Source organism: Lynx rufus, unplaced genomic scaffold (assembly GCF_022079265.1).
Source record: "Lynx rufus isolate CCGP_SWC_20201006 ecotype Redwood Valley unplaced genomic scaffold, mLynRuf1.p SCAF_10, whole genome shotgun sequence".
Classification (NCBI taxonomy): domain Eukaryota; kingdom Metazoa; phylum Chordata; class Mammalia; order Carnivora; family Felidae; genus Lynx; species Lynx rufus.
Genome location: NW_025814824.1, coordinates 24893668 through 24918962, shown reverse-complemented (window position 1 = coordinate 24918962; position 25295 = coordinate 24893668). Strand labels below are relative to the sequence as shown.

The 25295-nt window shown below is 39.5% G+C and overlaps 1 protein-coding gene across 1 annotated transcript in view; it reads left to right on the top strand.

The window, feature by feature from the left end:
* Positions 1-25295, top strand: part of KIF27 (kinesin family member 27) — a 91151-nt gene that overhangs the window by 38838 nt on the left and 27018 nt on the right. Inside the window, exons 6-10 of the mRNA XM_047102838.1 lie at positions 3334-3503; positions 3976-4079; positions 5795-5950; positions 9946-10151; positions 14793-14990. Of these exons, the coding sequence (XP_046958794.1) occupies positions 3334-3503; positions 3976-4079; positions 5795-5950; positions 9946-10151; positions 14793-14990 (834 nt within the window). The remainder of the gene's footprint in view (positions 1-3333; positions 3504-3975; positions 4080-5794; positions 5951-9945; positions 10152-14792; positions 14991-25295) is intronic.

Genomic DNA, 25295 nt, shown 5'->3' with positions numbered 1-25295 from the left:
ACTGGCTTTTCTTACTTAATATATCATGAACAGGGGCGCCTGGGTGGCTCAGTCGGTTGAGCGTCCGACTTCAGCCCGGGTCACGATCTCGCGGTCTGTGAGTTCGAGCCCCGCGTCGGGCTCTGGGCTGATGGCTCAGAGCCTGGAGCCTGTTTCCGATTCTGTGTCTCCCTCTCTCTCTGCCCCTCGCCCGTTCATGCTCTGTCTCTCTCTGTCTCAAGAATGAAATAAACGTTAAAAAAAAAAAAATTAAAAAAAAAAAATATCATGAACATTTGAGAGTTATTAAATATTCTTTTATAACATATCATGATTTTTAATGGCTGAATAATATTTACCTTAACTATATATTAATATATTGAGATATATTATCTTAAATGTTTATTTAATATATTTTATTATATTAAATATTTAATATAATATTTTAAATAATATTTATCTTGTGTACTTTTTCCTATTATTGCACATTTGTTTTCAACTAGTTCTTAATCTGAAAAGTTAAACACCAAAATGGAATTATAGAACATATCTACTTATGCAGAATTCCTAAAGAAATTGCCCCTCACAACTAAGTAGTATATAGGTAAATGAAAGAAAAAGTTTTAGTATTATTTATCAAACTGATAGGAAAAAAGAGAAAAAACTCCTTTGTCTCAATAGATACCAAAGCTCATCAAATGAAATGTAAAGTTGAATCTTGATTTAAATCTAAAGAAAAAATATAACAGAGGTGTCTACTTTCTTAACATGGTAAATACGATATACTTGAGGCCAAGAGCCAGTATTATACCCACTCAGAGGGCACTTTGGAAAGAAAAAAATTAGAGGGGTCAGTCAATGCTTAGGTATAATACAATATCACAAATACTGATGAAAATCTGCCATGTTTCATTGATAGTAAGACTCACGTTGTTTTCACATTTTATCATCTTTGATGCCAGGGTATGTTTTATAATTGATGGCATGTCATAGTTTGACAGCTTTTTTTCTTTCTTGATGGGATAAAAATAATGGTGTCTCTTACAGTTGATGGCATTTTAGATTCGATGAAATCTGATATGGAGTGGAAATAAAAGCAATAGGTAACGAATACCACTTTTAGTACTTCATACAATTGTATGCTAAGAAAACCGACCAAGTATTCTTAAGGGATATATTTAAAAAATCTGGACTCTCCAGGACCAGGGAGAAGAAGTGCTAAGGGAATACTTCACTTAAAACTGCCAAAGATGTGGGGTACCAGGGTGGCTCAGTTGGTTAAGGGTCCTACTTCAGCTCAGGTCATGACCTCAGTTCGTGGGTTCAAGCCCCACGTCGAGCTCTGTGCTGACAGCTCAGAGCCTGGAGCCTGCTTTGGATTTTGTGCCCCTCCCTCACTCATGCTCTGTCTCTCTGTCTCTCAAAAATAAATAAATGTTAAAAAAAAAAAAAACAAACTGCCAAAGATGATTCCAGAGGCCCCAGGGCCCGGCAGCCAATGCTTCAGCAGAGGTCATGTTATAAATAAGAGCCAAATATGGGTAGAATAGTTGAACTCAGTAAGCTTTAAAATTCTCTCTAGCTTTATGGCTATATAATTCTAGGGAAGAAAATGGTTAGAATAAAATGTTGGCTTCTAGTGTATACACCTCAGTTAATCTGAATTATTAATCAGCTTATTTGAGTACTTACATTAGTGATTAGTACTGTTTGGGGTGTGGTTGAAAATGCTAAAGCGGGTATGGAATGCATAAGCAACTAAAGGGAAGCAGGACTCAGTACTTAGGTGAGAAGGTGCCAGATTTTATTGCATTGGGTGGAATGACTGTTAAGGAATTAATTTACTAAATATTACTGATTGTTGTAGAATGTATTTGGTATTCATTATTAGGCTGGCTCCTTTGGGGTTTTTTGTAGAAAAAAAATTTAAAAGCAGATTACAATTCTAGAGAACAATGTTTGACTTTGAACAGAAAGTATTATTTGCTCCTGAAATAATTCGCATTCCTCTGATGAAGAGAAACCTTGATGCTTGTTTGTTTTAGGGCAAAATGGACATGTGGGGTAATTGTGCTTGTTAGAGAAAAACTTATTGAGTTGGTTCTTCTGTAAATAATTCCCCTCCCCCCTCCCTCAAACCCCAGGATTGGGGGTCCACCTAGAAAACTTTACTCTGTGTCCATCATGGTATCAATGTGACCTCATTAGGTGGCCAACAACAGAGGCACAGAAATCAGGTATCAAGGAATCTTCCATATCAGGCGGGCTTTTCTGGGAGGGATTATGTGAGGGATCTCCATCACTTGAATCTTGATACTCTGTGATATACACATTCCACTATATGTCATAATTTTTTTTTTTAATTTTTTTTTCAACGTTTATTTATTTTTGGGACAGAGAGAGACAGAGCATGAACGGGGGAGGGGCAGAGAGAGAGGGAGACACAGAATCGGAAACAGGCTCCAGGTTCTGAGCCATCAGCCCAGAGCCCAACGCGGGGCTCGAACTCACGGACCGCGAGATCGTGACCTGGCTGAAGCCGGACGCTTAACCGACTGCGCCACCCAGGCGCCCCTATATGTCATAATTTTAATAGCTTCTAATGAAATCTGTTCATAAATGGAGTGTTTCCTCTAATATTTTATTATCTGCCTTTTTTGAGAAATTACTCTGAGGTTTGGTTACAGAGAGGTGGTGAAAAAGGAAATACTTGTAACAAAAACTAGAAGAAGAGTATAAAGGCAATTTCTATTTTCTGTTGTTGTTTTCCAAGGTCATTTTTTGAGAGCTGAAGGTGCATTGCCAGTAGAAGCATGTTATCATATGGAAAGCTCCCAGGCTAGCCCAGGAAAATCTATTTATCCATGATACATATTAACTATGTCACTTTAGAGCATTAAGTCAGCTATCCCTAACCACCACCTGTAAAGTGTGAATACATGCATTTGGATTTCCTCCAGTGTAGTACAAATAGGTCATTGCCTCCTATCACACTGTGTCTGGGTTTCACTTTTGTTGGGAAGTACCCGTGCAATGTTTAAGAGCAGTGATGTTTTCACTCGTGCCTCTCTTTGGTTTCATTTTTGAATACTGTTTTCCATGAAGGTATAATTGAAGATAGCTTTCTAGAAGGAGGAAGAGCTGTGTAGGTTCTGAAGGAAGTATGTGTCTATGGGGTAAAACAGCATGGTGAAATTTACTTTGACTTTTTTTGGGAGAATGGATATTTTCGGTGATTGGCTATTTCCATGTAACTATCTAATAACCTCTTTAAAAATATTTTGAGTAATAGGATAAAAATAAACATAAAAAAATCACTTTTTTCTGTTGTTGGGTGGGGTAATCACTTGTAAGGTCTACACAAGTCCTTCTGTGTACTCTCTGGATCGAGTAGTTGCCGGATTTCGAACACGAAGTCAGATGCTGCTGGGTCATATAGAAGAACAAGATGAAGTCCTCCACTGCCAATTTTCTGATGACAGTGATGATGAAGAATCAGAAGGCCAAGAGAAATCTGAAATTAGGTATGTTAAATATAGACTGATTTCATAAGCATAATATATGGTGCAATAAATATAGATAGATATAGGGGTTTTATTCATTAACATGTATCTTTACCGTTTAATATAAGTTTTGCCTAAGCACTGTCTACTGTGACTAATGTGTTATGAAACCAGCATTTGAACACAAGTCATCAATCTTAAAACTGAAAATATTTTTGCATTTAGGGCTTTTATAGCTGGATTTGGATTTTAATTTTCAGAGAGAATGTGTTTGGATTTCCTGGTTTTGCTGCCACAGTGGCAACAAACATGAATTTTCCCCTGAGTTCAGCCTGAGGGAGATATCCTTTTATTTTGAGGAATATTAGAAAAATCTGTTTATGTAATTAATACTTTTTTAACATTGTGGTCAGTTTTGGGGAAACTAATTTGAGGGCATATTAGAAAACACTAACAGACAAGTTACCTTTGATCCTGATTTTTTTGTTTTTAGACGTAGAAGTCGCTCGTGGATTCAGAAGCGAAGTTCTGTTTGTTCTCTTGTTGAATTGAATGATATTCAGGATCAAACACAAAAGTCAAGTTTGGGGAATGAAGGTACACAGACTTTCTCAAGTAATTTAGATCTAATGTTTATGACACTTCTCTTTTTCTTTAGTCAATAATTTAATTCTCAAAGATGGGAACTTGATAGGAAAACTTCCTTTTTGTTCTCTGTTCTCCCTCCAAGTTTTCACTGCTACTCCTTAATTAAAAAAAAAAAAAAATGTCCCCAGTTAATTCTGGCTAGAGTTATAGAATAAATGTCTCAGAATGGGGATTTTTGTACCCAAACTTGAGTTGATATTCACATTGTTCATTGATGACAGTAAAATACATTAAAATTTTTTTTAAATAATTTATTTAGGGTTATTTATTTATTTTGAGAAAGAGTGTATGTGAGCAGGGGAGGGGCAGAGAGAGGGAGAGAGAGAATCTCAAGGAGGTTCTGCATTGTCAGCACAGTGCCCGATTCAGGGCTTGAACTCAAGGACCACAAGATCATGACCTGAGCCGAAGTCGGACACTTATCTGACTGAGCCACCCAGGTGCCCCTAAAATACATTTTAAATAATGTACCAGGTATCTGCTGCTTCTCTGGCACACCTGCCTTCCAGTAGTGATGTATGTGACCTTAGAGCCAACTTAGTCTGCTGAGTGCTCATAATGTTGTACTACACAGCTGATGAGAATTTGTATGCATCAAATAAGCATAAAAAATGTTTGTGTTGCCAAAACTATGTTGTAGTAGGAGATTTTTAACTCATTTCTCTTGGCCTATGAGTGGTCAGACACACACACAGAAAAGAGCATAACAAATATAAATAACACAATAGATATGTCCACTATGAAAATAGAGAGCATTTTATCCTTTAAAGAGCCTATGCCTGTTCTATTAACAAAGCATTGACTTTATGTCACAAATAAAACTGAAATAAATTTAAAATTTAAAAATGTATAAATAGGGGCACTGGGTGGCTCAGTCGGTTGAGCATCCGACTTTGGCTCAGGTCATGATCTCACGGTCCGTGAGTTCGAGCCCCACATCGGGCTCTGTGCTGACCGCTCAGAGCCTGGAGCCTGTTTTGGATTCTGTGTCTCCCTCTCTCTCTGACCCTCCCCCGTTCATGCTCTGTCTCTCTCTGTCTCAAAAATAAATAAACATTTAAAAAAAATGTATAAATAGTATAGAGAAGTGCTACTCAAGTAGCCATCCTTGAGCTGTTTGTTACTGGTCTACAGCCAGGTAAGAAACTCACACCAGAATGTAAATCAGTGCACTAGCTTCTTCACTGAGGGAGTCTTGCTGTGGGGGAAAAAAGTCCGCTGAATTAAAACAGTGACATAGTTGACTTACGTTCCAGTAACCAACAGTGCTGGACTACACCTTGGGTAGCGTGGTGCAGACAGACCACATTCTCTGATGACCATTAAAGTAGAAGTTAGTGGGAAAAAATTTCAACTCTCTGCCCACCTGGATATTTTATACCTTTCTGAAATAACTCAGGTTAAAGGAAAACTCAAATCACATACCTAAGGACAATGATGACCTATGTATCAGAACCTACAGGATGTGACTAAAACTTGCTGTCAGCTAGAAAATGAAAGTACCAATTGCCATGTATTTTTTCCTTTCTTTCTTTCCCTTTATGTTTGTCTCTTCCTCTGCTACCTCTAGACTGCTTCTTTCTGCTTTTATTTAACTCCACTTCTGGGGAAAATTCTATGGGCAGGAAGTTTTATTTCTGAGTTTTGCTTCTTTTTCTTTAAAGATTTAAAGATTGAATGTCTCCAGGAGAGTCAAGAGTTGAATTTGCAAAAATTAAGGAATTCAGAACTCATACTTACCGAAGCCAAACAGAAAATGAGAGAACTTACAATTAACATCAAGATGAAGGAAGATCTAATTAAAGAATTAATAAAAACAGGTAATAATGTCCTGTGAACCAGCTTATATAAGAAAGGTGTCTAAAATTGCTTTTTTTAAAAAAATTTTTAACGTTTATTTATTTTTGAGACAGAGACAGAGCATGAATGGGGGAGGGTCAGAGAGAGAGGAAGACACAGAATCTGAAGCAGGCTCCAGGCTCTGAGCTGTCAGCACAGAGCCCGACGCGGGGCTCGAACTCACGGACCGCGAGATCATGACCTGAGCCGAAGTCGGATGCTTAGCCGACTGAGCCACCCAGGCGCCCCTAAAATTGCTTCTGATGTTGCAACATTTACTTTAGTTTTTGACACTAAGGACTATCCACTGTAGCTTAGAATTTGGTATAACAAGGTGTGTGTCATAGCCAGTAGGTGGAGGTTAGTTACCAGACGAACGTGGTTACATTGGGATTTCATCTGCGAATTGAGAGAATTCTGTGGACTTTGTATCGTGTTGCAAGTCTATGGGCATTTAATGTTTTTTGCCACTTTTTAAGAAACATTATACTAGGTACCTGGGAATATGTCTAAGATGTTTTCTAACCCACTTTAATACTTATTTTAAATTATTAGTCCTCATTCTCTTGGTAGTTCATTTTTAACGTTATTTATAAACTTTATATTAAAAACAATTTTTTTAACTTTTATTTCTGAGAGACAGAGGCAAAACACGAGCAGGGGAGGGGCAAAGAGAGGGAGATACAGAATCTGAAGCAGGCTCCAAGCTCTGAGCTTTCAGCACAGAGCCCGACATGGGGCCCACAAACCATGAGATAGATCATGACCTGAGCCAAAGTCGGACGCTTAACCAACTGAGCCACCCAGGCGCCCCTAAACTTTATATTTTAAATGTAGATCATTTTTATTTCTCTCAAGATGTAAGGATGTATTCTTGAGAGCTATTCTCTCAGTGAGCCAAGCTTTTAGCTCTTCCCCTTAGTCTCAGATTCTGCCTGGTTGGGCATATGTCCCACATCCTCCCCTCACCCTTAGCTACGTTATCAGGCTTGCTTCGGAAAGCACATCTCAGGCTTCCCCCCCCCCCCCCAATAGACTCAAAGTGTGAGCTTTGACTGCTTTGAAATTCAGTAAGGAATTGAAGGGATAAGGGTTTTTTTCAGTTCCAATGAACATTGGTCCCATTTAAAGGAACTGAAGGAAATATCATCTTCCTTTTCCTTAAGCCAAGGCTGTAATTACCCTCAGATTACATGAATTATGGTGGCTCCTAGGGCAACTTGCCTTCCCACTTCCGTCCTCTTTCTGATGAGCTTGTTTTCTGTCTGTCTGGCGTCTCTCATCCTCCACTCCATAACTGCTGTGCCAAAGTGTTTTCCTTCCTCAGTCCTAGTGACGAATGTGCTATATACCATTCCAGGCCTAGGTGTCCCAGATGGGTTTTTTGTTTTTTTATTTTTTATTTTGTTTAATGTTTATTTATTTTCGAGAGAGAGAGAGAGAGCGAGTGAGCAGGGGAGGGGCAGAGAGAGAGGGAGACACAGAATCCAAAACAGGATCCAGTCTCTGAGCTGTCAGCACAGAGCCCGACGCGGGGCTTGAACTCAGGAACAGCAAGATCATGACCTGAGCCGAAATCTGACGCTTAATCGACTGAGCCACCCAGACCGGGTCCCAGATGTTTAATTGATCTTGACTATGTTCCTTCCTCATAGGCAGGATCAATGCCAGTACATCTCTCGTAGGAATGTCTAGGAACTGGTTTAGGATTTAAAAAATTTTTTTTTCATGTTTGTTTATTTTTGAGAGAGAGAGAAAGAGAGAGCATGAGCAGGAGAGAGAGGGAGACACAGAATCTGAAGCAGGCTGCAGACTCTGAGCTGTCAGCACAGAGCCCCACGCGGGGCTCAAACTCACAAACCATGAGATCCTGAACTGAGCCGAAGTCAGACACTCAACCCACTGAGCCTCCCAGGCGCCCCTGATTTAGGGGTTTAAATAGCTTCTCCATCAGGGTACTGCCTGTGAAAGTTAAGGATATGTACCTTCTGGAATAAATGATTTTTAGATAGGTCACACCATCATGAGATCTCTCACTAAACGAGCACGCTCTTGTAGCCCAGTATGTTCATCCTGGTTGCCTCAAAATAGAGGCTACATGAATGTACACAGAGAAGATCCTCTTGTTACTTATGAGAACCAAGGGCAGTTTGGAGGTGTCCTTAGGGATGGTGACGAGAAAAAGGGTCAACGTGTGCTTGCTTTTCAAATCCTCCTCACCGAAGACTTCCCCCCAGTAGCAACTATTTCAGCCAACAATAAGTGACAACTATACTGTATTTCATCAATTCTAATCACATTCTTTCACATTTGAATGTCTCTGAAATCAGGATGCACCGTTACCATCAGTGGCATCCTGGCATTTTACCATGTAACTGGTATAATGGGCACTGTACCTTTTTTCTCGGTGACTCATAAAATATTGGTGTGTTGAGCAATATATGGGGTCTTTAATTAAAATATAGTAGTCATGTGCATTTTAATGTTAGTCAAATAATCAGAGAGTTATAGAGATAGAAGAAAACTCATAGTGCATTTAGTTCAGTAACTCCTTTTTACTAATAAAAATTAGAGATTTTCAGTGTAGCAGAACAAACTGGCCCTGATAATTATTCATCCCATGAGCTTTGGACTCAGTTTTCCATTGCCATGGGTTTGCTAGTCTAGTTCAAGGATAAGTTGACTACTCAGAACAGATTAAAACCAAATTTTTAGGGCCTACTAGCTTAGAATGAAGAGAGATACAGAAATATCTATATTCTTTTTCCTCTCTGTTCCAAGTATAAGAAAAGCATTGAAAAAGAATTCATCTTTAACAAGTTTAGTTGAGTGGAAAAGGAGGGGGCCAGCTCTAGAATGAAAGTTTCATAACAGACATAACAATCAAATGTATTGTGGGCCTTTTTGGATGGCGATTAAAATAAACCACTTGTAAAAGACATTTTGAGACAATTGTGGAAGTCTGAATAGATTCAGGTAGGGATTAATATTGTTAGGTGTGAAAGAAGTTTTGGCTATGTCTGTGTTTGATATAGATGCATTGAAGTATGTATAGGTAAGATGACATTTTTTTTTTTAATGTTTACTTTTGAGAGAGGCAGAGCATGTGTGGGGGAGGGGCAGAGAGAGAGGGAGACACAGAATCTGAAGCAGACTCCAGGCCCTGAGCTGTCAGCACAGAACCCAATGTGTGGGGCTCAAACCCACGAACCATGAGATCATGACCTGAGCCACCGAGGCGCCCCTGGCTTTTTTTTAGAGAGAGAGCATGTGTATGAGTGGAAGAGGGGCAGTGAGAGAGGACAGAGGATCCAAAGTGGGCACAGTGCTGATAGCAGCGAGCCCGATGTGGAGCTTGAACTCATGAACCATGAGATCATGACTTGAGCCGAGGTTGGACGTTTAACTGACTGAGCCACCTAGGCGCCCCTGCTTTATAATTCTTAAGCAAATAAAAACAGAAGAAAGACATAGATAAAGCAACTATGGCAAAATCTTAATAACTCTTGAATCTCAGTGATGGGGGCGTTCATCATTCATCATATTAGTTTTCTACTTTTGATATGTTGGGAATTTCTCATACTAGGAAAAAAAGATTTAAAGGTAGCAAGAAAACAAAGTGTAGTTAGCAAAAAGCCAGAGTCACCCCAAATATTTTCTTACCTGGAGTTTGATGCCCGCAAAGCTACACTGCAAATTCAGAAAATCAGAAATGTCACACACACGCAAAGATGAACCTGTGACGGAATGGCACCAGACAGGAACAGCCATTGAGCAACTAATTATTAAGAGGCCAGGTGGCAAGTTGTGTTTGATGGAGATGGGTGGGGACAGCTGGATACGTAATGCTCTGCCTTAAATAGATATACCGCCCAGCAGGATTTTGAAGAATAGAGCATTTTAAAGATTTTGCTATTTTACTTGGCTGTTTTTTTTTTTTTTAACATGCTTTCTAATTGTTATCACTGTGGTGAAGGTAACCATGCCAAGTCTGTAAGCAAACAGTATTCTCTGAAAGTAACAAAACTTGAGCACGAAGCAGAACAGGCGAAAGTGGAATTAACTGAAACAGAGAAGCAGCTGCAGGAACTAGAAAACAAAGATCTTTCTGATATCGCCCTGAAGGTAAAATTACAGAAGGAGTTCCGCAAAAAGATGGATGCCGCAAAGCTAAGAGTCCAGGTAATTTAAAAAACGTGACTGAGCAAACTTCCTTAGGGGTTTACTGCTTGTGTACCTGGTTGGGAAAGAAGTAGGATTCAATTTTTCCCAGCAGGAGGAACTGGATGGCAGCTTTTCTTTTCCGGTGTGCTGGAAGATTTGCCTGCTTTCTATCTGGGTACTACATCCTTTGTTTGAAAAGTGTATTATTTTAAACATTTTGTCAAAAACCATGGTAAGAAATAAAGATAACCACAGAAGTTGTGTTCTTTTCTGAAGGACAAAAGATTGATGATTAAGGAATATATATAAAAACATCTGGGATGTATATGGCATTTTGTAGACATGCCACAAATGCTAATTATTTCAGATAGTTTTCTGAAACCATAACTGATTGCTTTACGAAAGGTTAGTAATTGACTTCTACATCTCATCCTTGATTTCCTAATGCCGGATTTAGCTATTGCCTCAGAAGTGGCTACCGTTAAAAGTTGTATTCTATGAGAAATATTCCATTACAGAAAGATTTTGTGTATAATGAAACCGTCTTCAGATGCTTTTGGGATGACCAGAGTGCTTTGTTAGTCTGATTATAATGAATCTGCTAGAATGTTGTCTCCATTTTTTTTCATTCATAATCTATTTACTTTAATGTTGTTTCTACTGTAGGTAGAATGGAATTGTCATTCACCTATTCAGAGCATTATTTATTTATTTTTAAAACTGTGCCACAATTGTTCTCTCAACAAGGGCCGTGTTCATTGCATATGAACAGACCAAAAACCAAATCCCTCCTCCTAGGGTTTTATGGTTTTTAAAAAAATTTTTGGTTTTGTTTTGAGAGAGAGAGCATGAGCGGGGGAGAGGGGCAGAGGGAGAGAGAAAGAGAGAATTTTAGGCAGGCTCCACACTTAGTGCAGAACCTGACACAGGGGCTTGGTCCTATGACTCTGGGATGATGACCTGAGCTGAAATCAAGAGTCTGCCACTCAACTGACTGAGCCCCCTAGGAACCCCCCTTCTAGGGTTTTTTTTTTTAATTTTTTTTTTCAACGTTTATTTATTTTTGGGACAGAGAGAGACAGAGCATGAATGGGGGAGGGGCAGAGAGAGAGGGAGACACAGAATCGGAAACAGGCTCCAGGCTCTGAGCCATCAGTCCAGAGCCCGACGCAGGGCTCGAACTCACGGACCGCAAGATCGTGACCTGGCTGAAGTTGGACGCTTAACCAACTGCGCCACCCAGGCGCCCCTAGGGTTTTTAATGCCACCTCCAACATCTGGCCATCCCCACTAAAATGTTTAGCTAAGTAGCTTCTCAACACAAAGTTAAAATAGTATGACAACGTGTGAACTACTTAGAGGAGGGCTACTTTCCTTCACCGTACTTGTTTTCAGAATACATTATTTCCATTTAGCAGTTCACCTCAGAGAGTCTTGGGATCTGTTCTTTTTCACTTCTTGACCCTTAAAATTAAGGCTGCAATGTCTAACAAAATACTCCTTTTAAAACAAAATATTAGTAGAACAAAACAGTTAAGATTTTTCCTTTGTGTTTATTATGAAATTTTACTTATAATTTCATAGTTTTATATCCAAGCTTCAGTTCTGACTGTAATTTTTATACTCAATAATAGCCAGAATGATTGGTTTCAAAAGGAGTAGTTTATCATATACATGTATGGTTTAAGCCTTGTTTGTGGATTTAGCAAAGATTATATGTTCAGTTTCACACAGCTAAATTGATTGAATTAAAAGATTAAGTGAAAGGTTAGAGAGTGCAAGTAGGGGAAAAGAGAAGGGAAGGGGCGGGGGAGAGAGAGAGAGAGAGAGAGAGAGAGAGAGACAGAATCCCAAGCAGGCTCTGCGTTGTCAGCACAGAGCCTGATTCAGGGCTCAATTCCACAAACCATGAGATCATGACCTGAGCTGAAATCAAGAGCACTTAACTGACTGAGCCACTCAGATGCCTCTAAGTGAAAGGCTATTAATAGGGTTTGAGAATTATCATGTTTTTTGTTTTCCATGTTTCTTGTTGCATATTCTTTTCTGCTAAGAGAACTGATAAGGAAAGGAAAGAAGACACAGAACACAGTTAAGCTCAAAAGAAATATCCCATATAGCCGAGGACTGAAACGGGATTCCCATGTAGTTTTAGAAATGTCTGGGTGTCATGTACACCCAGTGTCATGACTGGGTGTCATGTACACCCAGTGGGGATGGGGACGATAAAGATGATGAGGATGGTGGTGGGGATGGGAGGAGGATGATAGTTACCAGCTTCTAAGTGTCTACATACCAGATGTTTCACAAGTATTATTTAATCATTATTTAACCCTTTAGAATGAATATTTTTACCCTGTTTTACAAATGAGCAAACTAAGTTGTAAAAAGGTAGAATAGCTCAAGAATCTCATAGTGCAGGTGACAGTAACAGTTTTCAGTATGCTAACATCTCATGCCATTTTTATTTAATTAATTATTATTATTTTTAATGTTTATTTATTTTGAGAGAGAGAAAGAGCACAGGCAGGGGAGGAGCAGAGCAAGAGGGAAAGAGAGAATCCCAAGCAGGCCCCATGCTGTCAGAGTAGAGCCCAATGTGGGGCTCGATCTCACAAACTGTGAGACCATGACCTGAACCAAAATCAAAAGTCAGATGCTTAACCAACGGCCACCCAAGCACCCCTCATACCATTTTTAAATGTTGAAATACTAGTGTTTTTATTAGTATTATAAAGTTATTTCAGTTTTTAAAACTTAAATTGTTTTAATTTAAAAAATCTAAAATCTGGTTTTTTAAAATTTTTTTTATTTATTTTGAGAGAAAGAGAGGGGCAGAGAGAGTGAGAGAGAGAATCCCTATGCTGTCAGCACAGAGCCCGACACAGGGCTTGGTGTCATAAACTGTGAGATCATGACCTGAGCTGAAATCAAGAGTCGTATGCTTCACTGACTGAGCCACCCAGGTGCCCCTAAAATCTGTATTCTTATGTCAAGATATATACAGAGACCTATATGATGCATTAATTCTTTAATACTAATAGCATTAAAGGTGCACTTTTGAGCATGTGTGGAATAAATACAAAAGATGACAGCAACCTATCTTACTTTTAAATAAGATTATCAGTACCTATACCTTCAGTATTATGTGGAAAGACACCAAACTGCTAATATTATCATTTTTGCTGCAGTATTGCAATTACTATCAAAAGTAAGTGTGGCAAAGCCACTGTCCAGATTTAGGGATAGGAAACTACAGAGTCCTGTGGTCTCCAAGCTGGTGGTACTCACAGTAGTTTGTCTGCAGATTGTTTTTGGTCTCTGACGAGATAAAGGCAAATGGGAGCATAGCTCCCTTCATCAAAGAAGTCTTAATGTATGGGGCGCCTGGGTGGCTCCATCGGTTAAGCATCCGACTTCGGCTCAGGTCGTGATCTCACAGCCCATGAGTTTGGGCCCACGTCAGGCTCCGTGCTGACAGCTCAGAGCCTGGAGCCTGCTTTGAATTCTGTGTCTCCCTCTCTCTCTGCTCTTTTCTGACTCTCTCTCTCTCTCTCAAAAATAAATAAACATTAAAAAAATTTTTTTAATAATAAATGTTATGTATTTGGAAAAAAAAAGGCTTGACGTAAACAGCGTCAGCTGAATCCTATAGCATGCTTAGCGGTGCAGGCTAACAACGAGTCTGGGACTAGTACTGGTTCACAGACTACAGTTTTCATAGCGCTGTAAGTTACAGTGCCTCTGTGAATACCTAGTTGAGTTTAAACAAAATGTTTTTGCCGACAACTTACTGCCAAAATAAAGGGAACAATTAATTGTAGTTTGCATAATTTACAAATGACCTCACTTTAACTTTTTTATGTAACGTAACACGTACTTAGTGCAATGCTAAGACACATAATACACGTTTAATATGTTTGCTCAGGAGTAAATTGGAACACTGATATTTTATATTAGTATAAACTCTTAGTAAATGTTCAACATGTTTTATGCTATTCAATTATATTTGAGCTAGATGAGGAGAAGCTTTATTTCAAATAATTAAACTGGTAATTATAACAGTTGGTCACTGTCAGGGAAAACGGTGTCTGTACTGATCATCTTAACTCCAGGATTAATTATTTAGGCTATAGCTGGTTATAAAAGAAGAGCACAGTGGACTACTTTGCAATCACATAAAAAGAACAGATCTCTGTGAGATGATCTCTAAGATAAGTGGAAAAAAAGGAAGGTGAAAATCAGTCTGTTTAGAATATATCTGAATTCATTTGCTGAAAGAATATTTAAGAAATTGGTAATTTTGTGTCGGGAGCAGGACAGTAGATTTTGGGTCAGAGATAAGTCTTTAAATATATAGTTCAGTTTTATATTCTTTTAATTTTTATCATTTTTAAACTAAAACACGCAGTAAAAAAGCAGAGACATCAAATTTGTTCTGTTTGGCTGTCTGTATCAGGGAGTCTCATCATTCTCTGTATCTGGTGAAAATTACGATGGTGGCCCAATTGTAAAAGTAGACATGTAGAAAACAATTATGAACCTATCAAAAGTAACAAAAATCTAGGCAAATGCCTACCTTTGCCATAGAATGAAAAGTTTACTTGAGGTCTGTGGGAGATTCAGCTTTTCATTTTGAAATATTCCATATGCTCACAGGTCTTACAGAAGAAGCAACAAAATAGTAAGAAATTGGCATCATTGTCAATCCAAAATGAGAAACGTGCTAATGAACTAGAGCAGAATGTAGATCACATGAAATATCAAAAGGTACAGCTGCAAAAGAGACTTCGAGAAGAAAGTGAAAAAAGGAAGCAACTGGATGCAGAAATTCAGCGGGATCAACAAAAAATCAAAGTAATATTGTCATACTTTCCTGCAAGCATAAGTATGAAATGTTAAATGGCTCAGGGCTGATGAAGCCACTTGGCTTCTGAGGTATCTGACCTTGCCCTTTCCTTGGCTGCTGTCCTCATTCACTTAATGCTTGGTTCATTTACATAGTAAAACCTATTTGTTGAATTCTGAGTACTGTCTTGAAGGCTTTCACTTCATAGAAGAAGGTAGGTACAGTGATAACAGTTTCTCTGACTAGGACCTTTACTTTTCTTGAGGCTGTCAAAAACATAAAGCTGACTTTCTAAAAAAATACCTGACATTTGATAGGATTTCCCATTTCCAAAGTGCTTTGACCTCCATGTGACATCATGGGAAAAAGCACAAGGTAAAATAGTACCATTTCATTCATAATGAACAGAAGAGTGATCAGACCTGTATGCCCAGCAGTTCTATAGAATGGATTGGGCTGTGGAGGAACTAATGGTGTCAGCCTGGGCTCTGGGGCCAGGCCAGCATGGGTTCAAATCCCAGCCTTCTCGGTTCCTGGCTGGATTATTTATTGAGAAAATCACTTACCCTCTCTGAGTCTGTTTATACTTATCAAAAATGGCCTCAATCATACTTACCTCACAGGACTTTTTTGAAAAAGAGGAGGAGGATCATGATCATAGCAACAGCAATAACAAATACTCATCTAGCATTAGGTACCAGGCTCTTTTCTATTGAAATGTTAAGCTGAACCCAAGACTTGAAACATATTTTAAGCCAAGTTACTGATTCGTTTTTTTTAACAGCTGTACTGAGATATACTTCACATACCATACAATTCACCCATGTAAAATAAACAATTCAGTGGGTTTGGGTATATTACATTATTAATTTTTATAAGGTTTGGCAAAATAGACATGAAATTTATTATTTTAATCAAGTTAAGTGTACAGTTAGTTCCATGACACTGATTACATTCATAATGTTGTATAACTGAGACCACTAGCTGTTTTCAAAACTTTCCTCCTCTTTCCCCCAGTGCCCTGGTAACCTCTCATCTGCTTCTGTCTCTCTAAATTTGCCTGTTCTAGCTATTTCATAAAAATGGAATCATACAGGATTTAGCCTGTGTCTAGCTTATTTCACTTTTCATAATGTTTTCAAGGTTCATCCGTGTTGTAGCATGTATCAGAACTTCATTATTTTTTGTGGCCGAGTAATATTCTGTTTTGTGGACATACCACATTTTGTCCATCCGTTCATCTGTTGGTAGACACTTGAGTTGCTTCCACCTGTTGGCTACTGTGAATCATACTGTGGTAAAAATCGACCTGTAAGTTAACTGTTTAAGTTCGAGGAGTGGAATTGCTGGGTCATATGATAATTCCATGTTTCATTTTTTCAGGAACCACTATTTTCAATAGTGACAACACCATTTTCCATTTCCACCAGCAATGTGTGAGGGTTTTAATTTCTCTGTATCTTTGCCATCATGTGTTATTTTCTGTTTCTTTTTTATTATAGTTATCCAAGTGTGAGTGAAGTGGTATCTCATTGTAGTTTTGATTTGCATTTCCCTAATGACTAATGATGTTGAGCATCTTTTCATGTTCTTATTGGCCATTTGTATAACTTGTGTGGAGAAATGTCTATTCAAGTTCTTTGTCTACTTTAAAAAAAATTTTTTTTAATGTTTACTTATTTTTTGAGAATGACAGAGTGTGAGCAGGGGAGGGGCAGAGAGAGGGGGAAACACAGAATCCAAAGCAGGCTTCAGGCTCTGAGCTGTCAGCACAGAGCCCAATGCAGGCCCGACACAGGGCTTGAACTCACAGACCGTGAGATCATGACCTGAGCTGAAGTCGGCCGCGCAGCCGACTGAGCCATTCAGACGCCCCATTCTTTGTCTACTTTTTATTTTATTTTTTTTTAATTTTTTTTAACGTTTATTTATTTTTGAGACAGAGAGAGACACAGCATGAATGGGGGAGGGGCAGAGAGAGAGGGAGACACAGAATCGGAAGCAGGCTCCAGGCTCTGAGCCATCAGCCCAGAGCCCGACGCGGGGCTCGAACTCGCGGACCGCGAGATCGTGACCTGAGCTGAAGTCAGACGCTTAACTGACTGAGCCACCCAGGCGCCCCTTTGTCTACTTTTTAAATGGATTATCTTTTTATTTTTAACTTGTAGGAATTTGTTTATGTACTCTGGACATTAAACTCTCTCACATACATGACTTTTATAAATTTTTCCCATTCTGTAGGTTGTCTTTAAACTTTTTTTTTTTTAAACAGCAGGTGAATTCCTGTCTGCAAGATTTGCAAGATAAAAAAAAATTTTTTTGTTTATTTATTTTTGAGAGGGAGACAGAGCCTGAGTTGGGGAGGAGCAGAGAGAGAGAGGGAGACACAGAATCTGAAGCAGGCTCCAGGCTCTGAGCTCTAAGCACAGAGCCCGATGTGGGGCTCAAACTCATGAACTGTGAGATCATGACCTGAGCTGAAGTCAGACTGACTGAGCCACCCAGGTTCCCCTAGACTTTCTTGAAAATAGTTTTTGAGGAGTGCCTGGGTGGCTCAGTCGGTTGAGCGTCCGACTTCGGCTCAGGTCATGACCTCGCGGTCCGTGACTTGAAGGGACGTGAGCCCCGCGTCAGGCCCTGTGCTGACAGCTCGGAGCCTGGAGCCTGCTTCGGATTCTGTGTCTCCCTCTCTCTCTGCCCCTCCCCTGCTCATGCTCTGTCTCTCTCACTCTCAAAAATGAATAAATGTTAAAAAAAAAGAAAATAGTTTTTGATGCAGCAGAATTTTAAATTTTTTATGAAGTCCATTTTATGTTTTCTTTTGTTGCTTGTGCTTTTGGTATCCTTTAAAGATTCTATTGCCAAATCTAAAGTCACAAAGATTTACCCCCTTTGTTTTCTTCTAAGAGTTTTATGGTTTTAGTTTTTATACTTAAGTCATTGATTGATTTTGAGTTAATTTTTGTATATAGTGCGAGGTAGAGGTCCAACTTCATTCTTTTGCATGTGGAAATTGAGTTGTGCCACCATCATCTGTTGAAGAGACTATTTTTTCCCCATTGAATGGACTTGGTACCCTTGTCAAAGATCAATCGACTGTATTATGGATATATTTCTTAGCCCAGTTCTATTCCATTTGTGTATATGTCTGTTCTTATGCTAGTACCATACTATTTTTACTACTGTAGCTTTGTAGTAAGTTTTGAAATTGGAAAGAAATCCTTCAGCTTTGTTGTCCTTTTTGAAGATTGTTTTGGTTATTTGAGGCCCCTTGCAATTCTGTATGAATTAAAGGATCACCCTTTCCATTTCTGCAAAAAAGGCCATTGGAATTTTAATATGGATCAGGCTGAATCTGTAGAGTCCTTAGGGAATACTGACACCACATGACAACATTAAGGCTTCCTATTCATGAGCATGGGGTGTCTTTTATTTAGGTCTTCTTTAATTTCTAATTTTTTTAAATGTTTTATTTACTTTTAAGACAGAGAGAGACAGAGCATGAGTGGGGATGGGGCAGAGAGAGAGGGAGACACAGAATCTGAAGCAGGATCCAGCTCTGAGCTGTGAGCACAGAGCCTGACACGGGGCTTGAACTCAGGAACTGTGAGATCATGACCTGAGCTGAAGTTGGATTCTTAACCAACGGAGCCCCGCTTCTTTAATTCCTATCAGCAGTCCTTTCTGATTTTCGTTATACAAGTCTTTTACCTCCTTGCTTAAATTTATTTCCAGATATTTTATTCTTTTAGATATTATTGTAAATGGAAGCAGTAGTTAACATTTATCTTCAGTTAATACTATTCTAATACTATTCTAAGCAGTATGTGCTTTATCTCGTTTCTTTTTTTCTTCAATCTTTTCAACTTTTTCTTTTCTCCTGGATTCTTTCTTTTTTTTTTAATTTTTTTTAACGTTTATTTATTTTTGAGACAGAGAGAGACAGAGCATAAACGGGGGGAGGGTCAGAGAGAGAAGGAGACACAGAATCTGAAATAGGCTCCAGGCACTGAACCATCAGCACAGAGCCTGACGCGGGGCTCGAACTCACAGATGGCGAGATCATGACCTGAGCTGAAGTCAGATGCTTAACTGACTGAGCCACCCAGTCGCCCCTCCTGGATTCTTTCTTTAAACATCTTTGGGGCGCCTGGGTGGCTCAGTCGGTTAAGTGTCCGACTTCGTCTCAGGTCATGATCTCACGGTCCGTGAGTTTGAGCCCCATGTCGGGCTCTGTGCTGACAGCTCAGAGCCTGGAGCCTGCTTCAGATTCTGTGTCTCCCTCTCTCTGACCCTCCCCCATTCATTCTCTGTCTCTCTCTGTCTCAAAAATAAAAATAAACATTAAAAAAAAAAAACTAAACATCTTAGATTTTTCTTTTTTTATTTTTAATTTTATTATTTTAATGTACATCCAAATTAGTGAGCATATAGTGCAACAATGATTTCAGGAGTAGATTCCTTAATGCCCCTTACCCATTTAGCACGTTCCCCCTTCCACAACCCCTCCAGTAACCCTCTGTTTGTTCTCCATATTTAAGAGTCTCTTATGTTTTGTCCCCCTCCCTGTTTTTACATTATTTTTGCTTCCCTTCCCTTGTGTTCATCTGTTCTGTGTCTTAAAGTCCTCATATGAGTGAAGTCATATGATATTTGTCTTTCTCGGACTGACTAATTTCGCTTAGCATAATACCCTCTAGCTCCATCCACGTAGTTGCAAATGGCAAGATTTCATTCTTTTTTATTGCAGAGTAATACTCCATTGTATATATATACCACATCTTCTTTATCCATTCATCCATTGATGGACATTTGGGCTCTTTCCATACTTTGGCTATTGTTGATAGTGCTGCTATAAACATGGGGGTGCATGTGTCCCTTTGAAACAGCATATCTGTATCCCTTGGATAAATACCTAGTAGTGCAATTGCTGGGTCATAGGGTAGTTCTATTTTTAATTTTTTTTGAGGAATCTCCATACTGTTTTCCAGAGTGGCTGCACCAGCTTGCATTCCCACCAGCAATGCAAAAGAGATCCTCTTTCTCCGCATCCTTGCCAACATCTGTTGTTGCCTGAGTTGTTAATGTCAGCCATTCTGACAGGTGTGAGGTGGTATCTCATTGTAGTTTTGATTTGTATTTCCCTGATGATGAGTGATGTGGAGCATTTTTTCATGTGTCGGTTGGCCATCTGGACGTCTTCTTTGGAGAAGTATCTATTCGTGTCTTTTGCCCATTTCTTCACTGGATTATTTTTTTTTTTTTTTGGGTGTTGAGTTTGCTAAGTTCTTTATAGATTTTAGGTACAACCTTTTATCTGATAGGTCGTTTGCAAATATCTTCTCCCATTCTGTCAGTTGCCCTTTAGTTTTGATTGTTTCCTTTGCTGTGCAGAGCTTTTTATTTTGATGAGGTCCCAGTAGTTCATTTTTGCTTTTGTTTCCCTTGCCTCCAGAGATGTGTTGAGTAAGAAGTTGCTGCAGCCAAGATCAAAGAGGTTTTTGCCTGCTTTCTCCTTGAGGATTTTGATGGCTTCTTGTCTTACATTTAGGTCTTTCATCTATTTGAGTTTATTTTTGTGTATGGTGTAAGAAAGTGGTCCAAGTTCATTATGTTGCATGTCCCTGTCCAGTTTTCCCAGCACCACTTGCTGAAGAGACTGTCTTTATTCCATTGGATATTCTTTCCTGCTTTGTCAAAGATTAGTTGGCCATACGTTTTTGGGTCCATTTCTGGGTTCTCTATTCTGTTCCATTGATCTGAGTCGTCTGTTTTTTTCTCTCTTTTTTTTTTTTTAGGTTTATTTATTTATTTTTGAGAGAGTGAGGGAGAGTGTGCAAGTGTGTGCACGAGCGGGAAATGGGCAAAGAGGGAGAGAGAGACAGAGAGAGAATCCCAAGCAAAGCTCCACAATGTCAGCATGGAGCCCGATGCAGGGTTTGTACTCATGAACCATGAGATCATGACCTGAGCAGAAATCAAGAGTTAGTCACTTAACTGACTGAGCCGTCCAGGCACCCTTCATCTTTTTTTGTTTGTTTGTCTGTTTGTTTGTTTTAATGTTTATTTTTGAGAGAGGGGGAAGGGGCAGAGAGAGGGGGTCACAGAGGATCCAAAGCAGGCTCCATGCTGACAGCAAAGAGCCCAAGGCAGGGCTCGAACTCACCAACTATTGAGATCATGACCTGAGCTGAAGTTGGACACTTAACCAACTAAGCCACCAAGATGCCCCCTTTGTTTTGTTTTGTTTTTTAATTTAGTTTTTTATTTTTGAGAGAGCAAGCAGGGGAGGGGCAGAGAGAGAATCCCAAGCAGGCTCTGCGCTGTCAGTGCAGAGTGCAGCTTGAACTCACAAACTGTGAGATCATGACTTGAGCCAAAATCAAGAGTCAGATGCTTAACCCAGGTGCCCCTAGATTTTTCTCATCTTAAAATTATCCTTCTTTAACCTTATGCTTTTCTCTTTCTGTCTTCTCACCTTTATAACCGAACTGGTTGGAAAAGTTTACTGCATCTGTTTCTGTTTCCTCTGCTTCCATTCATTCTCTCATCCTCTCCAGTTTGGTGTCTGGTTCCTGTCTCTACCATCTACTTCAAGCTTTTGAGAAATTCACTAGTGCTTTCTCGGTCACTAAAGTCCTTAAAACCTCAGCTGCATCCAGCATAGTTCACCACTCCTTCCTTCCTGAAATATTTTCCCCTTTGCCTTTGTGAAATTATATTCTTGTTTTTTTCCTCTGACTGCTTAATCTCTGTCTTTGCTAGTTCATCCTGCATGATCAGGATGACCAAACCTAGACCAAACCTCTAGGCTTATGCCTCTTCTGTCTTCTATCTTTGATGACCTCATCTTTTTCCATGGCTACAATTTAACTCTGATAGCTTTCAAATTTAATCCTTAACCCCAGATTTGTACTTGGAGCTCTGGATTCCTATATCCAACCATTGACATCCTCATTAGGTTGTCTTATAGATTAAATTCATGATCTTCCTTACTTACCTCACCACAATTCCCCTCCCTGCTCCCTTCATAGGGGAAAATACATAGTTTTCCATGTGCTTTACCTAACATTTCAATCCATTCAAATAGGTAAGCTAGCAATCATCCTTGACTCTGTCTTCTTCCTAAGAAGGAACCACTAAGTCCTATATAGATTATATCTTCTGAATATCTTTAACCTATTCAATTCTCATTTCTACTACCAACAACCTAGTCTCTTTCTTATGGTCCTTCCTCCAATGTGAGGATTAGGTCTGCCTGTCAGTCACATGATCTTTGGGTCTCAGCTTCTCAGCTCTCTTAGATCATGGTTTAAACCAACAAGACATAGCACTAAGTCTCTATTTTGGGAAAAGAGAAAACTCTTTTGGTCAGAGTGCATACATAGTTTTCTGGAATGCAAATCTGCCTGTAACTTAAACTTTTTACATTTTCATCTAGGGCAGTTTTGTTTCTTCTAGCCATATCTCTCATTCTAGGGAAACGACCCTATGTAAAGGGAGAACGAGTATTTCAGAAAAAGGAAAAAGTCTATTCCAGAGATATATTAAAGTTTCCACTATTTCATGCAAAAACAGAAAAGCTGCTCACAGTCTTCTGTTTGGGGCTAACTTTCCAACATGCCTATTTCTTCATTCTCCCTTTGACTAAACCATTTCCGGAGAATACCACGACGTCTGTGTAGGTTCTCCTTGGAGTACCAGTTCTTAACTGAAGTCCGTGCATAGGCTGTAAGAAAAAGTGTGGGAACCCTTGAAACTGTGGGTCATAGTGTGATCTTGAGCTTTTTACCTCTCTAAACACCAATTTTCTCCAGCTATCAAATGGAGTTTTTAATAGTCCCTGTCTCAGAAGATTATCGTGAGGATTAAATGGGACAATTAAATAGATATGAAAAGCCTGGCATCATACCTGGTGAACAGTTACTTTAATATTATAACAGGGATTATGTCGTAAGAGAATGGCAATAACGTCTAGAGTAACATGTAGAGAGGATGACACCTACTATAGTACACTCACAAGAAGACGAAGGGCAGAGAGTCTGCTCCAAGCAACTATAAGGTGCCTTTATTTCAGCATCTTGGCGTTGCTGCGACTATGACGGGGACAAAGTTATAACTACGGACAAGAGGCTAGGAAGCATGAAAAAATTAATGGGTAAATATAACAGGGTCATATTCACTTGTAATACAATGCAGGTGAGCAGAGAAAATTTCTTTTATTTAGTCTACAGCAGACCTGTGTTCTTTATGACACCACCACCCCTCTCACCCTGCCCAATCCACATCACGATAATTGCTGGAAGCCTAGGAACAAACTAAATGTCCAATCTGTTCAAACCTTACTCTGGTAATTTAACCATTTCCTGTAAGTAACTCTCAGCTTTCTTGAATAAGAATATTCAGTCCAGTGTATGCGATGGTCAGGTATACAGCTTTTATTGCATCATATGGAGTTGAAGAGAAAAGGATCACCTGAATTTCAGTTGGTCCTTGGGTGTGACTGGCTGGAATGTGCTCTCTCTTGTCTGCTTTTCTTTGCTGGGTCCCAGTGATGAAGCCCCAAGTTGGCATAAACTTGTAGTCTGGTCTCACTTTCAGTTTAGAGCATGGAGGTGCTTTGGCTTCATCTCACCTCCTCTGGCATTATGAATCCCCATTGAAGCTACTAGGTACCCATCTATCTTGCTAGCCCAGTGGCCTGTCCTCTTCTTCACTTTTGGGGTCAGTTATCGTGGGGAAACAGTCATTGGTTGTCAGGATCCACATCACTTGATGCCAAGGAGTCTATATGATAAGTCTCTTTCCGTTTTTTCTTCTTTTTCTTTCTTCTTCTTCTTTTAAATAAATGTTTATTTTTGAGAGAGAGCATGAGCAGGGGAGGGGCAGAGAGAGAGGGAGACAGAGAATCCCAAGCAGGTCCCACACTGTCAGTATAGAGCCCGACGTGGGGCTCGAACTCATGAACTGTGAAATCATAACCTGAGCCAAAATCGAGAGTCTGATGCTTAACCGCTGAGCCACCCAGACACCTTTCATCCCTCTTTCCCTGATCGAACTTTTCTGCTCTTTCAGCGAGGCTGGGCAGCCCCCTGTGGGTGGGTCCTCTGCACTACCGTCTGCGTGTTGCCCCTCTGCCCCCAGTGATATACCTTACTTATCACCCCCTTTCTGGGCCAAAATTCGGAGGGAGGAAAACTGGAACACACATCTTTCTTGCCATCTCTTTCTTTCTTTCTGCCATTCCCAGGGCTAGAACATGATAGAGTTTCCTTTTACTTCCTTTATATCAGTACTTCTGAAATTACCTGTGGAGAAGGTGCAGTTTTCATTTTATTATTAGCTTGTCAAGCCCATTTTAGTATTAAAATGAAAATGAAATAAAAAATTAAAATATACAATAAAAGTCAATCTTTTAATTATTTATTGTAACTATTAATATTCAACAGACATAAAATTATTCTGTCCAATTTTATAAAGGTTTCTAAACACTTTCAATTTCTGTAGTTTTATCCATCATGGACCAATAAGCAATAGTAATGCAGACCAGCCCACTTTGGTTCGTGGCCTCCTTCCTTATTCCTGCTAAGGTAGTGGTGGACAGAGGCATCATCTCTAAACCCAGGAGAACTCCTGAGGCTTCTTAAAATGTGGATGGAAAATAAAGGACCATGATCTATCTTTTTTAAAAATTTTATTTATTTATTTTGAGAGAGAGCACGAGTAGGGGAAGGGCTGAGAGAGAGTCAGAGAGAGAGTCCCAAGCAGGCTCTGTGATGTCAGCACAGCCAGATGCGGGGCTCAGTCTCATGAACCATGAGATCACGACCCAAGCGGAAATCAAGAGTCGGACACTTAACTGACTGAGTCGCCCAGGAGCCATATCTTTTTTTTTTAAAGTTTATTTATTTAAGCAATCTCTACACCCATCGTGGGGCTTGAACTCATGACCCCGAGATCAAGAGCTGCATGCTATACTGACTCAGCCTGCCAAGCACCCCCCATCATCTATCTTGAAAGGCTGTTCTCATGCACAAAATCCTATTTCTGAATGACAGAAACTGAATATTACTTTTCATATTTCTACTGTTATAACTTCTAGTATCCCCATGGCAGATGGGTGCCTTGGAGAGACTAACTAAAAGGTCATGAGCTCAGAAAGGCAGAAGAGAAAAGCACATTTGTAATTTTCAGACTCTTAACCTGCTGTGCTGATTTTTAACACTGGCAAACAATGAAAAAAAACCAAGTGATGTTAGTAAACCTTGATTTGCTGTGAGATTTTATTGCTTCAATGAGAGGCTAACATTATT